Genomic DNA, 16,221 nt, shown 5'->3' on the forward strand with positions numbered 1-16,221 from the left:
TGTTTGCTAGATATGGGGTATTATAAAATTCAAGTAAAACAAAGTCAACTTGGTAACCAGATTCAGTGACTGAATCTTTCAGTAAAGCAGCCTCTTCATTTTCTTTCTACATTGCTTTAATGTGTAGTGGATGCCTAGCAGCAATTCGGGGAAACTGACAGCTAAGATTTTTGTTTTACTGTGATGAGTCGTCTGTCGTATCTCAATAAAGCCTGGACTTCACTGTCAGCTAATTTCGCCACTTTCTTTGCTCTTATCTTAAGGCTAACATTAAGAGGTGCTGTGTGCAATCATTTAATATGGTTAACACTGTTTAAAACAGTTATTCTAGCTGCTGCATTCATGGATTTTGAGCAATAAATATACCCCAATGGACCAATCACAGTACACCTGCATTGCTTAAATTTACTCTTATGCTGGAAATGTACCTATTTTATGTTAGGACCTTAAAAAAAAGATCCTAAAAACAGTTTCAAGAACCACAATGGTCCCCGGCCCATGCAATGCAGACATGATAAAAAGAGGTATTATCTCTAGCAGTTACTTTAATTATGAACAATTTTTTATTTGGTCTGAAAGTGCCTATAGAGAGTGAAACAACAGAGAATTTCTCTGAGGAGGGACGACTAATCAGTATAGAGAATAAGACGAGGGGAGAGGAGAAAATTTCGCCGTACCTCAAGAATGCTCCTCCAAATACTTTTTCTAATTAAAGAAGAGCAGTAAATAACAAACACATGAAATGTAATTTGTGAGCCTGGTGGTGAGTGAAGTGGAGTTTGCTGTGCTGACTGTTCTAATTAGTGTGCAGGTAAATGATAGTGCCCCTTCACTGGGCACACACTATAGGGTTTGGATGGGTGAGTGGCAGAGATCGGGGAGGGGGGGTCGGCGGAGAGAGAGCGAGAGACGGAGCCTGTAAATTTGGGAACAAAATAGAGCCCGCAGTGTTTATACGCCTTTCTTCTTTTTTTGCTTTAACTTTAAATCCCTTCCTCTTTTTTCCCACTTTCTTCCTTTTTTCCCCACAAATCACTTTTGCTCTTTTCCACACATTTAAATCTGGTTTGATGTTGAGAGGGGCTGAGTTGATCTCCAGCGTGGTGTGAGCAAGTTGACAGCGAAGCTTCCTCTACTGGAAGGAACCTGGGGCGTGAGAAACAAATAAAGAGCGCATGAACTGTATGTGCACAAACACACACACATAACTTCTCACTGACAGTGATGACATTTTACATTTAACTGAGGCAAATCTCAAGCGTGATAGTTTTTTGCTTTAAGATGACAAATGTACCATTTTATTTGAACTTATCTGACGCAAAGACAAAATTAAACAGGGGTCGTTATTATTTCCTCTTCCTGTATGAAGAAAATTGAGCCCGTCTACCAGAACTCAGCTGTGACCCTTTCATATACACCAAACCGACTCTCCATGTTCATTTTCAATGTCAGCAGCAGTTTGACTGACAGATACAAATATTTCTTTTGCATTGATGCTCACTGCTGTATTTTATGCACATTACAGTTTGCAAATTATACACATTCTGTGAAATATGTCGTTTGCAGAGGTGAACGGGATCACCACTTTCCAGAGCAGATCTAATCACAGACTAGTGTATTGTAACTTTTAAACAGTGAGGAGCACAAGAAGCTAGTTTAGGCAGAAAACTAGGAATTTTTTAATTCCTCCTGTTAAATTTCATACCTAAGTAAATGCTGTCAATTGCACATTGTTTATAGTTTATATTATTCCTGAATATTCTCCAAAGGATCATTTCTGTTGATGTCTAAGAAAGGCACTTTACTTCAGAGTCTGAGAAGTACAGAAATGTATTATTGTGCAAATTCAATTTTCAGTTCATTTCAATTTTATTTATACAGTACAAGTTAAAAACTGCAGTCATTTAAAGGTGCTTTAGACTGTGAGGTAATGTAAGTCAAATGTATTTATATAGCTTGTTTCAAGAAGAAAAATCATAGAGTGCCTCACAGCATGCTATAAAATAGATAAAAATGTGTAGATACAACGACTAAAAGAGACAAAACTAAACAAAATCAAGCTTGCACAGGTGGGTCTTTTGCTTATTTTTGACGCTAACACCAGCGTGCTCAGATCTCAAGTAGAAGGGGATCGATTAATCAGTGGGCTGATTTTATTGCCGATGTTAGCCATTTACTGATCTTTTCGTAAAAGCATTTATAAAGGCTGATAAATTAAAAGTGTCATCCTAACATAAAGCAAAGTTAAATTAAATAAAGGAGAAATGGGGGGAAAAACACCCTTCAACCCTGTTATCAGTGTTGACATTGCATAGATTGTCCACCAGAGGGCACTCAGCAATTTCTTTTGGCAACATGTTTTGAAATGCAACAAATTTAGAAACCAGCTGATCCAAGCAGAATTTGCAGAATGAAAACGAGTAAATACATAACTACAAATAACAAATATTAGGGAAATCTGATTCTTTTCAGAAACTAAAAATAAAAAATTTGATGGAATAAAAGCAGGTATGTTCATTTCTATGTTATATTGACACAGCTAACAGATGAGAAAAACCATCATACAGCACACCTGACATATTTATCTTATAGGGAAAATCTGATGATCCCCTATGAGCAAGCACTCGTTGACACTGGGGAGAAAGAACTCCCTTTTAACAGGAAGAACCCTTCATTATAACCAGGTTTTTGTTCTCCCCTTCGTAGTTGATAAAAGCAATTTGTTATCTCAGGTTGGGTACACCCAGAAGGTTGCAATGCAGCCAGTGGCTGCATAAATGGGAGAAAATTCGCCTTAAAAAGTATGGCATACTTTGACAAAATATCGGTTGAGTGCAAAGCAAAATTGACAATTTTGAATGAAGCAGTGGGTGGAAGACAGACAACCAAGTATAGAAAGGGGTGGTAACAATGGCTATGGTGTGTCCATGTGTGTGTGTGTGTGTGTGCGTGTGTGTGTGGAGGATGGGGTGGGAGGGTTAATCGTACCATGCAGAACATTTAAGCTCTGCTCTTTCATCTGCACACACAATCAGCCAGTTGTAGCCATTCATTTCTAATAACCAAGTTTGTGACTGTGCCTGACTACAATAGCAAACTGACAAGATGACGTTAGGCTGCTGGAAAAGAAGCAGCATGCGGCGGATTTAAACTTCAAATTTCATGAAAGGCCTTCCCACATTCAGTGGTGGTTTCCTTTATTCCCTGCTGGGAACAGTGGCTGCTTATTCTCCAGCTAGCACTAATGTATTCCCAAATTATGTGTACAATACACACACATTTACACACAATTAAAAAAAAAAAAGACTCATTTATAACATCCTATAATTTCAAATTTCAACATGCAACACTGAACACAGATGTCTATCTATTTATAAATAGTATATATATGTAGGGGGGGGGGGAGCAATGCAGCATGGGAAAAGAATTAGTAAGGAATAAGTCACATAACGTGTTTTTGTGAGTCTGTGATCAGCTTTTATTTACTGCTCTTTGTATATTTGGCCAAATGCCTTCAACATATAAGCAGATGTGTCTCGAGCTCTATGGCTGATTTTCTAACCCCTACACAGAACAAAGCTTGCCGACACATTTTTGTGACCGACAGCACAGTGTTTGCTGAGATTTGTTGAGCTAGCTAGACGCTCAAGTACAGCGACCGCAACTTTACATCTGCACCATGAACACATTACAGGGATGAGAAAAAAAAGATGCAATCATTTCATTATTTTCTTATTACTGAGCAGGTATCTCTGCACCACACGAAAAATTCATTCATTCACCAGTAATATGCAGGAACCTGCCTACCAGATTTAATTGCTTGTTATGTGAAGGTGTCAAAAGCCATTCTGGATCATTATGGGCCTCTTTAACCCCTGCATATATCTTCTCACTGCTTTTATACTTATTTTTTAATCAATATTTGTGCTTATTTGTTATGTGAGATCATGTTCCCAAAGCCCTTCTTACATTACAGTTATTTAGCGAATCCCTGGAGCACCCCACTACTTCTGCAACCTTTTCCTCCATGGACAACGCCAGCCACCTCAGTTTATTCCTCAGTGGTTGTGTTGTGATGTCCATTTTGTAATAGGCAATGATAATTAGAAGAAAACTGTATGAATGTTTGACCTAAGCTAATTAGAAAGTTTGCAGACTTGGCAGCAGGAATCAGCAGCGGGATAATGAATCATAAAATGGTTCATTACTGCGCTCAGGGAACACTCTCAATCTCAATAAACGGACATGGGGCCTAGCAGACAAATCAAACCAAGACGCATACCTCGCCTCATTTACTTGCTGAAAGGATCACAAAAAAAAAAAGGAAAGAAAATTCTTTTTTTTTCCTCACTAAATGGTTTCTATTATTAAAGTGTTTCTTCTCCTCTCACCTCTTTTCCTTCTATCTGTCCTTCTATCTACACCTCTCTCAAAGTCCATCTCTAAGGACACCCATTTGGATGCAATAGAGAATACAAACTGCCATTTTCTGTAAAATAGTCAATTTATTCAGTGCATTAACAATGTGTGCAAATCAAAGCTAGCTACTTCAACTACACAGAGCATGCATGCTAATAAATAGCACACTATCTTCGATCAACTGTTGAACATTATGCTGTTCTTTGGACTGTACACCGTTCTTCCTACTGTTTTCTTTTTCCTCTGGCCTCCCCTGAGAAATAAGTACTGAATCTACCCACATACAACGCTTCTCTTCTGATAATCCTATACTGTAGATGTAGACCACTTCAGACCCAGAGGACAACAAACCGCCCACATTAGTTTCCTCAGACATCCAAGGCACCCTGCAGGCTCCCACTGGTAGGACCAGAGCAGAGCATGACATGCAGATAACAATCCACTCATACCGTCTCTATAGAGCCATCATAAAAACTTGATGTAAATTCCTTTAGGTGTTGGTTAAAACATTCCACCAGCTCAGTAGTTATCTACTCATACATATACATATGGATAGTTTACACACACATTAAAAAGAAACTAAACCAACATGCACACAGTGTTGAACTGTGTTCATGTTTGACACACTTTACCTTAAGATTGATCCTCGTTTCAAAAAGTAAAAACTTTTTGTCAGGACTTCATCTGTACTCAGCATATATACATATATATATATTATATTGTGACGCCATAAAATTGCCTGGCAATGACGTGTTTTTAGCCTTTATGCAGCTACAACAATTTATGAAAGCATCTTATCATTTTAATTTCACAGCGCTAACACTAACTCAGCTTTGTTTTATACATACCTAGCAATCACCTGGCAACAGGGTAAAATTGCCCATTTTTTCCACATAAACTACTATTTTTTTTAACTTTCTTATTGTGATTAAGTACATCAGTTGGCCAGCAGCACAGAAGGGTCAAAAAATGTACTAATTAACATAAATTAGCACTTTTTCTGTTTTAGTTTTCTTATTTAAGACAATGGTGTCAAAATCAATAAAGCAGAACAGCTGTGTCTTTAAATTGTCAGAAGCTGGTTGATCTGACTTTCCACAGCTTCATCTGAAGCGATATGCAAAACCAGGGTGTCAAACATAAGGCGCGGGGCCAGAATGAGCCCAGCAAAGACTCCATTGCATTGGAAGGCTGGAAAATGGGCATAGATTTTGAACTTTTAACGGTATTTGGTAAGTTTTACAGCTTTTACTGTTGATAAAAACCTTCCCTTTTGTCAGCACACCAATACATTTAAGTAATAGATAAACAATTAAATGACAGAAAGGTTTCTGTTTTTCACTATCTTCTGTGAATTGAACCAAACTTTAGGTTTTATAAATGCAGTCTGGGCAATGAGCTGCCAGAACGTTTTCAGCAATTTTACACATTTGTCATGTAGAAAAACTGAGACATACAAAATTGCACTTTTTATATGAAGATATTTGAGAGATTAAATGTTTAGTTAAAAGTCTTTACACTGTAAGAAAGGAGAGTTTCACTGTCCTGCCTGGTCCACTTAACACTTTTAAGCTTGAACCATGAAGAATTCTTTTCTGATGAAATATCAAACATATGAGTTTTAACTTGCATCAATAAAAATATGATATGGCAATTTATTGCTTGTGTAATAAGCAATAAAAAAATAAATCTTTTGGCTTTTTTGGGTGAAAAATGTCTCAAAAACCAAAAAAAAGACTCATGTGTCAAATATGATACACTTGGCTTTACAAGGTTAAGTTCAAAATGGGCTGTATGTGGCCCACAATGTAATATTAGATGGACATTTTTGCTGTAAGAGCTGCAAAAGGATTTTAAAGATTAAGTAGATTGAATTTACTTTTTAACACTGGCTAAAGGAAGCTCTGCCTTCAGTATCTAAAGACTGATCCCAGGACATTTTTAAAGAATTAATGCACATTTGTTTAACAACATGTTTTTTTAACTGCTTATTTATCCACAGCTAAAACACAGCACACATGTTCATAATGGAGTTGGCACAAAGTCTGCAGTTGGTAATCTCTGCACAGCAGACCGCACTATGGGAGCTAACTAAACAACATTAATAGTAAACATTTTCCACAGAACAGCGGAGCAAAAAACTAACTCTGTGCACAGTACCACTCTACTCCTCTAGTCTCCACCAGCCTCAATCAAGAGGGCTTTATTCTCTGACTCATATCTTCAGTCAGGGGAACCAGAGCTGCAACAAAATGGCTCCGGGAACAATGTGCAGGCCTGATTGCTCTATTGTGAGTTAGCTGTGGCCTTTGACATCTCCTCCTGAACCAAGAGTGTCTAATTCTGACAAGATTTGTCTGGAGACACAGCTGGAGGGCATTGTTACAGACAGGTGCCATATACTGCCTGTTCAACAAAGACAGTGAAGAGCTAGACAATAACAGAAAAGGGGGGGAAAAAAGCTGCCACTGTGAAAATGGCTGTCTGTCTGCACATGCTCTGGTTTTTGAGTCTTTAAAGAGACAGGCATAGAATATCCAAAAGGTTAGAGGTGGATAACAGAGGGAGCGTGCCAAGTGAAATCAGAGTCCCGGAAGGTACACGTGCTCGCTTTTGTCCATTTGGCAGCGACAGAGTAAGGAGAGTGTTATGTCTACAGGGCAGGACAGTGCCAAGCAGGAAGGGCAAGGTCCATGAGCAGGGGGGACTGTGCCCACTCATGACAAAAGGAAAAAAACATAATAGTGCAGATCTGGTGTGAGGGAGTGTCTGTCATCAAAAATCATGTTAGTGTGTTAAAGTGGAGGAGGGAGAGATTGTGTTAACATACTGAGAAAAAGAAGAGGTCAAGTTAAAACAGACTGTCATGTATCCGTGACCCACGGCTACCTACGAAAAACAGGCCTTTTGGTGCATCCAGCACATATGTGAAAGCTGCTGGCAGCTGTGCCAATCCGAAGGTGCATTCAGTGTTACAAATTTGCCTTGCTTTTCACCGTTTCACCACCATCTTACACAGGCCATTCACACACATACCAACAATGTAAACAATGGCAGCAAAAAAGAGGTTGTAACTTACAGCCTTTGTATATGTCTGTAGGAATCTGGACTGCACTCGAAGAGTAGTTGACCTTGTTTTTAAAATTGGGATCGTCCACAAACTCCAGTTCCAAAGACGATGAAGTCTCCAGTGGATTCTCCTCTTCCCCGTCCTCGGTCTGCAGACACACATGCACACACACACACACACACACACACACACACACACACACACACAAATCTAAATGAGAACACAAATAAGAACAGACAGGAAAAAAATGGAGAAACGCGCTAATGTAGAACCGTATTTTGTCACCTCACATATTGTGGTTTTACAGGACCTTTTGTCTGCTTCCTGGTTTAGATGGTTATGTTCTCGTAGGAGGACAATAGCAGGTATTAGCGCAGACACCAAACGGAGGCACTCATTAGTACTCCTGATGACAATCTCAGACACATGAGGTGTCGCACAAATTAACCCCAACAATAACTAGCACCTAGCACCACTTAATCACTGTTTAGTTTACCGCCAGGACGAACGACAGCAGCACTGTTTCGCTTCTCTCACCGATGAACATTTAACATTTAAAGAAATAAAGAATTAGCATCTAATTTTTCTACTTTATAGCTTGTTCAGCACTGAGAGCAAAGATGAGAAAGCTTGACACACATTACATTAGGAACTCTAGATATCAAAGAGAGCCTGAATATTAAAAAAAGAGCTAAACTGACATTTGAGCTTTTTATCTTGATAAGTTATCAGTGTAGTACAATCTGTGCCTGTTCACACGGGATGAAGAGATTTTAGGTTGTGAAAAAAATGAAAAAAAATGGCAGCAAGATATAAGCCTGCCGCCTGACTCTGTTTATTAGCTCATCTTGATCTGATATTACTGTGTGTGCCCTCTAAAGCCCTGTTAGATGCACTCCCAAAAAACAGGTAAAGCTGACAAGTCAACGTGGTTGGCTCCTTGCTACAAAGAAAAAAGAAATATTGAATTTATGTGTACTCATGCACCAACCTGTGATACAGAAGTAACCCTCAGCAAACTCAGGCATCATGCTTCTCTAATTCCCTTTTTATTAGTGATCCTTCATTTGATTTCATTCACTTAATGCTTGCAAAACAAAAAACCTCATATCTCAGATCATTCTCCGTGCATTTGGACAGCCAAAGAGCAGCATTTCACATCGCATCGCTTTGATAAAGCAGCACGGGTTAATTGGATCTGACATGAAAAAAAAAGTTTGTTTTTTGAAGAAATTAAATCAAAACCCCACGTCCAGAGCGAAATTTGATTGATGGGCACACTTTAATTGACTATTAAAATGCAATTACAAACTGTTGTCGGAATGAGCCGAGCGATGGCTTTGCTGAAGCCCCATTGAAAGACAGCAGAAGAGACGATGAGTATTATTCCCCAGCTCAGGGGAAAGTTTTCATTACTATAAATAATATATTATAGCACAGGAAAAATATACATTGGGAAATATACAGTATGCTTGCACATATGATATTTAACCCATATACCACTACTTTCTTTGTGTTATTAAAACAGTTAAACATTAAAACTAATGACCTCTCAAAAAAGTGTCTCGTTAAATCTAATTTACCTAGCTGGCAATGTTTTAGAAAATCAATTAAAAATAAGTATTAGTTCCACTAGCTAAATTACTAATTCAACTTAAACCCATGGCACAATGAAATGTTTTTTTCATTGCTACAAGGCCACCTGTAGCCATAGTTTCTTTAATATTGGAGAGTTTACATCCTCTGTTTAGTTATATTGAAGATCTATGCACACAATAAACGTACAATAAAGTCTACCACAAATTTTGAGTTTGAATTTAAGAGGAAAGACTTATAAAAATACAATTCACGTGAAAAATATTTTGAATTTAGTAAACCTCCACTGGTAATAAAATAACACAGTTCTGCTGCGGTGTAAAAAGGACTATGATTGAACGCAGCTTGTCTGTAAAAGCTTCGAGTCCTGCCCGATTCTATTCTGTCTACTTTTGGAATAATTCATATTGTAAATGCAAACAATTCTCTCATTTTCACAGTGCTTATATGGATCCTGCTGCTTGAGGTAACCCTGTGAAGCTGCAGGTTTTTAATACTGTCAAAAGAAAGACACCTACAAACAGCAGTAAGCAAAAACCGCAACCAGGATTAATTCCTTTATAGACAAGCTTGTGTGTGTTTTTTATGTTCTTTGTAACACTAATTAACCAGTGCTGCAGCTGAAATGTGGAAAAACCCTGATGTTCAGAGTTGTTTTGTATTTTTTGTCTGAAAAAAACAAAATCACTGAATTGGCAGCATGAATAGAGCGCATGTTGTTGTGCATTGATTACATGTATCAGTTTTGATAGCAGGCACCGTTTATTCCTTCATATTGTCAACTTGTGACTGACAGTTCAGGGGGTGCACTATGTTCATTACTGTAATTAAAAACCTGTTTTTGTTGATAATGTTGTTACTGTAACCCTGACATAGGCAACCGCCTATGTCGGACACATTGGCATGTGCCAGAATATTTCAAAGTCTCTCTCTTTAAACACTCCCAGTTCATTAAAAGTTACAAACACAATTCTTACACTATCAGGCAACAACAATAAATACATAATACACATAATTTTGTCCTCTTGTCCTGGTTTAATGGTGCTGTTTATGTTCCTACTTCATAAGAAAAACAAACTGAGGCTAAGCTAAAGAGGGAGGCAATTTTCCAAGAAGGAAAACACATAAGAATTAGTTACTGTAAAAGCATGATCGTACTATAATATTACTGGTTACACAGGGGTTTGATAGCAAATAGATGTCTGCTGGATTCATGTCAGTTTAACATATTGTTTCCGCTGTGAATTTGAAATGGTTTGAGCTTTGACTATCAAACAACAGTGAACCTGATTGGGTTAGGGATGTTGGCTTTTCAGCGGCACTAACTGTGAGTTTGTTTATCACTCAGTGTGACACTAATTCTGTCAATGTCGGGCATGGAGCCTCTTTTTTTTCCTCCCCTTTCTTCAGAAGAGCCCAATCATAATTAACCAAGGCAGTGTCTAATTAGGAGCTGAATAAATCCACACAGGAAAGACTGATTGGTTCATTTTCTTCAACCATCCACCACCTGTTTTGCCCCATTCATTACCCAATTTGTTAATTTTATCTACCCGTTCTCAAGGTTTAATTAAAGACTGAAGAGGCCAGAGATGACATTTTAAAGCTTCTTTCTATCTCACCTTCAGCCAACCAGGGCTAACCTGAGACATGCTGCTTGTGACCCTGTGTATGTGCTTGCACGAGAGACTGCTTAGGCGGGGGGAAAAAAAACCTAAGACTATGATAATCCTTTTAAACAACGTCTGCTTCACAGAAAGCAACAATATGAGCACTAAACAGATGTTTAACATACTTAACAAGTAGTGCTATTTGCATTTGCACGTCACATCTGAAAAACTGTGAAAAACCATTTCAATTTTGAGTCACCATTACACTAATCACACTTGTAATAATATATTTTATGTGTCTGATGCTTGTCCTCCAAGTAAATTACAACCTAGTGAGACATGATTGACAATATTTTTCAGCCAGGCAGATATAAGTATTGTGCTGAAAGTGCGATCACGCAGTCCAAATAATATTTGCATTTTCACCCAGGATGCTTTGTCTGCTCTCTGCCGAAGCGTATCTTATAATCTTTTAGGAGGTGAGAGGGAGCTGCTTTTGTCTGTTTTTGCAAAGATACAAGTGTTTTAACTCACGGCCACACAGGACCCAAAAGTCACAGTGTTATTTCACAGCCAAACAAACTCACTATTTAAAAAGCTCAATAGCTGAACACATCTAAAAGAGGCAAATGAAACATTCTTCAGCTTCCACATTAGAATGAACATCAGACATGCTTTGGGACATGACCGGTTTTTAACTTAAAATGAATCATCACATTCCACATTTATATCAAGCGCACACTGACAACAGGAGAAGTTAACAGGGTACAGTGTAGAAGAGAGAAAAGAGCCTGCCAGTTACTTACCATTCTTGAAAACAGTCTTCAAACATCCCATTGCTCTATCATTAAAAGGTTTTTACTCAAGAAGTGGAGCTTAACTGAAAGAAAAAGTCATCGAGGGAGGAATCAAGATTCAGACAAGGGAGTACTGGTGGACTACTGTTGGGATTTTAGAGAGGAATGACCTCTGCCTGACTTATCCTGTCTTTTTTTGGGGGGTGGTGGTTGTGAACTTGGTGATGTGGGGGTCAGAGGTGTGTCGCTGGTTTGGCCTCAGCGTGCCATGTTAATGATGACCGATGTTCTCCAATTAGATGCGCTGACAGGCCCTAAAGCGCTGTGTCATTAATCAAGGGAGTGGCGTGCACAAAGAGAAAATCACATCATGATTTATTGCTCCTCTGCCTCCCTTTCTCACTCTCTTCCCATCCTTTTTTTGTGCTTTGGTGATCTAAAGAGGATTCTTGCACTCCTCCTTGAAACTTAATCAATCAGCGGGCACGGGCTCCAAGTGCACCCCATCCTGAGGAGGAACTGCAGGCTGCAACCAGAGTGGCGGCCTGGTGAGACCAATGATTTGCTGGGCTTTTCTGCTTCTTTGAATGCCACTCATATTCTTCAGTGTGAATGGCACGAGTGATAGAAATTGTTCCCACTGTATGAAACTGCGATGTGTTTAGGTCTGAGGTGTCTCGATGGGCACAGAGGTCTGACAACCATCCTGGTCCAGAGAAAGGAGAAAACTCTGGAAATTAGACCGGAGGGAGGACATCTAAAATCACTGTCACATGCATGTCAGCCTAGCCCTGCTCTGTCACACCAGCTCACCATATAGCAGTGTCACCTCGCTAACGCACACAGACAGCCCAGGGGCCTATGACCGGAGGAAGGGGAAGGCGGGGAGGGGTGCATCAACACCGAGAAGGGAAAGGATGGGGTAGGGTTGCAGGACACGGTGGCAGGGGTAGGAAGTTGAGTGGGTGGGATTTGGGGTTTAAGGCAGGCAGACGTGTGTGTGGGAGGGGGTAGCAGTCCGTACTGTACTCACATAGTCTGAATCCGCTTTGGAATCGTAGTATGAAATGGCATTCTCCTGTACAGAAAAGAAAAGTAAAAAGAAAGATGATGAGAGAAGATATAGCAGTGCCTATATCAGCCCGGACCTGCGGTGGTAAGGTAAAGAGAGTCATGGTTATATTCAATCACACTGTTCAGCATGAGAATATAATCAGCATCACAGAACACAGAGGAGTAGTGTGATGTGGAATGTCATGAGAAGGTGAGAAGATAGCTGTAGGATGTGCTGCATCTGGACGATGCTTTTCTTAATAAGATGCAAATGTACGTGGCACATGTTTGCGCTTTGTTTGAGACGCTATAGGAACAGTTTCTGGTGCTGTGGAAACTGTTGTCACCTTGTGTGGCGCTGTGGCATGAGCTCAGATGTAACATGGAGTAAAGTGGTTCGTGTGCGAGCAAAAATAAACTCAAAACATTACTCTCTCTGGGAGTCTTATCAACCTCTGCTGGTTGTGTTTTCAGTCTAGGCAAACAGCTCTCGTGGGAGGGAAGAAACAGAAAAGGGAAAAGAATGAAAATTTATTTGCATTACTTAATTAACAAGTAAAGTTTGTGGTCACCTGCTGAAGCCCCAGATTCAGTTTTCAGCTATTACCTGGCCCCATTCCCAGGATGTTAGCTTCCCCGCCGCGCTTTTTCAGTGAAATGGCATGCTTATCTCCCACAAAGGCAGGCGTGAGGGCGGGCAGGGGCTGCGTGCATCGCCCAGCGTCCGTGTGGCCTGCCTCATTATCATGAGAAGGCTGGCTGAGGATGCACTCTCAAGGGCAGCCCAGTGACCGCCTCGCCCACACTGTAAGAGCTGGTCATGGTCTGATGAAGGAGGATAGCTGACAGAGAAATAGAGTTTTCTATACAGGTGTAAAAAGTCTTAAACAACGAGTACTCAGCCTGATTAATTTACTCGGTTTCTATTAGGCTCTTTCTTACTCTTACTGTTCGGTACGTAATTATTCGCATCTCTCAAGTGCTCTGTGCATTTATTGATCTCAAGACAAAAACACACACACATACACCCACATGTATCTATATGGACAGGTTCTCTCTTTCTCTGTCAGCGCTCATCATCCCGTCATTCTCTTTCAATGTAAAAGCCTCTCTACACACAACAGCCGAGGTCTTGGCACGCCTGCAGCGATAATCAGCTAGTCAGTCATCAGCTCAGTACCAAACAATCCATCAAAGAAAGAAAAAAGCAAAGCAAAACAAAACCAAAAAAAAAGGAAAAAAGATCAGAACTCAAACTGACACCAAACATGGGGTGGGTGAGTCTGGGCTCAGCTTGTTTGGGAAATTAGAGAGGACAAGAGAGAGGAAGAACAGGATTTCCTTCCCAACACATCTCCTCAACTTACCAGCACTCCCTGTGGCGCCCAGCTCTTTCAGACATCAGGAGTGAGCAATGGAAGGAAAGGAGCTGAGTGGAGGATCAGAGCAGATCTTTCAGGGAGTACACTGGGTTAAGTTGGAGGTTAGGATGGAGGCTCAGGCCGGGCTGATATGAAGGGATGAATTGTGAAGCGAGAGAGAGAGAGAGAGAGAGAGAGAGAGAGAGAGAGAGAGAGAGAGAACGAGCGATGGGTGGTTGTGGTTGGGTGCAGTGGGGAAAGAGCTGCCAGAGCTAAAAATAGCTCATGCCTCTGCAGAGAGAGAAGAGAAATGAAGTGAGAGCGAGAGAGGGACTATGGCAAAGCAACAGGGTTGTTGTGTCTGCCAGCTGGATTGATCCGGAGCCCAGTCCTGCTTAGACTGGTCCCATGCTTCTAAAGAGTTTACTCTCACTGCTGCGGCATTACAAGTCATTATTCAGAACTGCTTCCTGTAAATAAAAGCTTGGTTCCTCACATCCAAGGGACACCGTCCAGCATCTTTACTCAAGCTGTAGTTCCCTACTTCCCGATTAACAATTGAATTGCTGTTTTGCTATGTAGCCCTTATTACAGCTCTTTATTGAAAATTGTATAATATGGAGTCAGACAGTAAGTCAAACGTAAAAGCTAAATATGTGACTACATAACAGTTGCACATACTTCCATATAGGACACAAGGGGTCACTAATTTAACACTCATAAAAATGATACAGTCACTAGACCTCAACCTGGTTAAATGCCTCTGGGCTATTTTGAACAGCAGCCTCTGCCAATGTCATCAAACTCCAAATGAAGTATTGTGTTTAAGGAGAAAAGTGTCTATAGTCTTTGCCACAGAGTAGTGTAGCTTTTCCGAGGCTCATTTAAAAAAAATTAACAGTTAATTTTCTGTCTTTTTGATGATATTCGTATCACATCTGTTACGATCCTGCTGCTGGTAAACATCATAATCCTGATTGTTTTGCTGCATTCCTGTTTTGCAGTAGCATTGTTTTGTATTCCTATAAATCAAGCACACCCTTTTTCTTTTACATTGTTGCAGTGACTGCTAATGCCTCAAAGCCCAAACTCACTGTTTAGTTCAGCTCGAGCCAAGCTGCATGACAAAGAACCTTTGGCAACTTTGGCAAACACGATCTAAGTAAAGGAGTTAAAAGTCATAAGAAGGTTCTGTCTGGGCTCCCATGGCCAAGTTCCCAGAGATGTGAGTCATCCTGGACAGCACCAAGGCTCGAACTCTTGTGGTAGAGGCAGCAGCCAATGGGGACAGACATTTACCCATCAGGAATCGGCTTCATGATCACAAACACCACCAAAAATGGGGGTCAAACTCCTGACTATGAGAGCCTGCCTACTCCACCACACATCCAACTACTCACAAGCACGCACAGAAGATGAGTCCGGGGCCACCATGACCCTCTGAGCATTCACTAGGGTAACATGGCCATCTGCTGTGACTGGTCACAGGCCTCTACGGGCTCAGGGTCTGGGTTAAACACACATCTGATACAACACCAAGCCACCAATTATCCGTCACTGATCTCCTTGCCCTCTGCACATGGTTGGCTTACACATGCACGAAAAAATGTATGATCTTATGTCTACAGAAACTGGGTATGTACATGCAAACTATAGCTTGCATGTACATACCCACAAACAGAAACACACAAAGCAGGAGAAATTCCCACTGACACAGTGTTATCAGTAAATTAAATCTATCATGCTGAGTGGACCAACAAATTCCAAACAGGAGACAAACACTGAGGTCAGCTGATGATCTCCAGCCACTCCCCTACATCAATCTTCCCCTGCTCATCTCCTACCGCCCTCCTCAGCTCACCGTTATCTTGATCTGCTTCCTCTTTTCTCCCTTTGCCCCATCTCCCCTTCTCCTCCTCCCTGCCCCGTCTTATCTTCATCTTTTCCAATCTTTCTTTCCTCAATACCGGCCTCCTCTCGCCAATTTCTGATTTCACCAAAAGCAGCAGCGCGTAGGTTAGATGCCTACTGTTGCTATAGAAACCGCCCCTGTGCTCTAGATCACAATGTGACTTTGTCTCCTCGCCAGGGCTCCTATGTCTGCTCGTTTTTATGTCTGACCAGATACATGCCTGCCTATCTTTGCTTTGTTTGTTTTTTTAAACGTCTCTGTGAAAGGTTGTTCTTCTTCATTGTGTTTTCTTCTCACAGGTGATGCATGCTATTTCAGATTCGGCTATTGCTTGTAGTTACACATTTAGACTTCAATATCCACTTTCAGGTGAAGGTCAGAGCCCAAAATTTCATGATATGTG

General features: G+C 40.5%; 1 protein-coding gene across 4 annotated transcripts in view; it reads right to left on the minus strand.

Annotated features, from left to right (window-relative positions):
- Positions 1–16,221, minus strand: part of cacna2d2a (calcium channel, voltage-dependent, alpha 2/delta subunit 2a) — a 171,163-nt gene that overhangs the window by 54,574 nt on the left and 100,368 nt on the right. For 3 of the 4 annotated variants that reach the window (XR_002062227.2, XM_005453490.4, XM_019359242.2), the window contains exons 5-6: positions 12,526–12,570; positions 7,499–7,637 (exon numbers count right to left, since the gene is read on the minus strand). Coding sequence is in view for 3 of the 4 variants with exons in the window: in XM_005453490.4 (XP_005453547.1) it covers positions 7,499–7,637; positions 12,526–12,570 (184 nt within the window). In the remaining variant the exon portion in view is untranslated. The remainder of the gene's footprint in view (positions 1–7,498; positions 7,638–12,525; positions 12,571–16,221) is intronic. The other variant, XM_019359243.2, reaches the window with a different exon arrangement.

This window comes from Oreochromis niloticus, linkage group LG5 (genome assembly GCF_001858045.2).
Source record: "Oreochromis niloticus isolate F11D_XX linkage group LG5, O_niloticus_UMD_NMBU, whole genome shotgun sequence".
Taxonomy (NCBI): Eukaryota; Metazoa; Chordata; class Actinopteri; order Cichliformes; family Cichlidae; genus Oreochromis; species Oreochromis niloticus.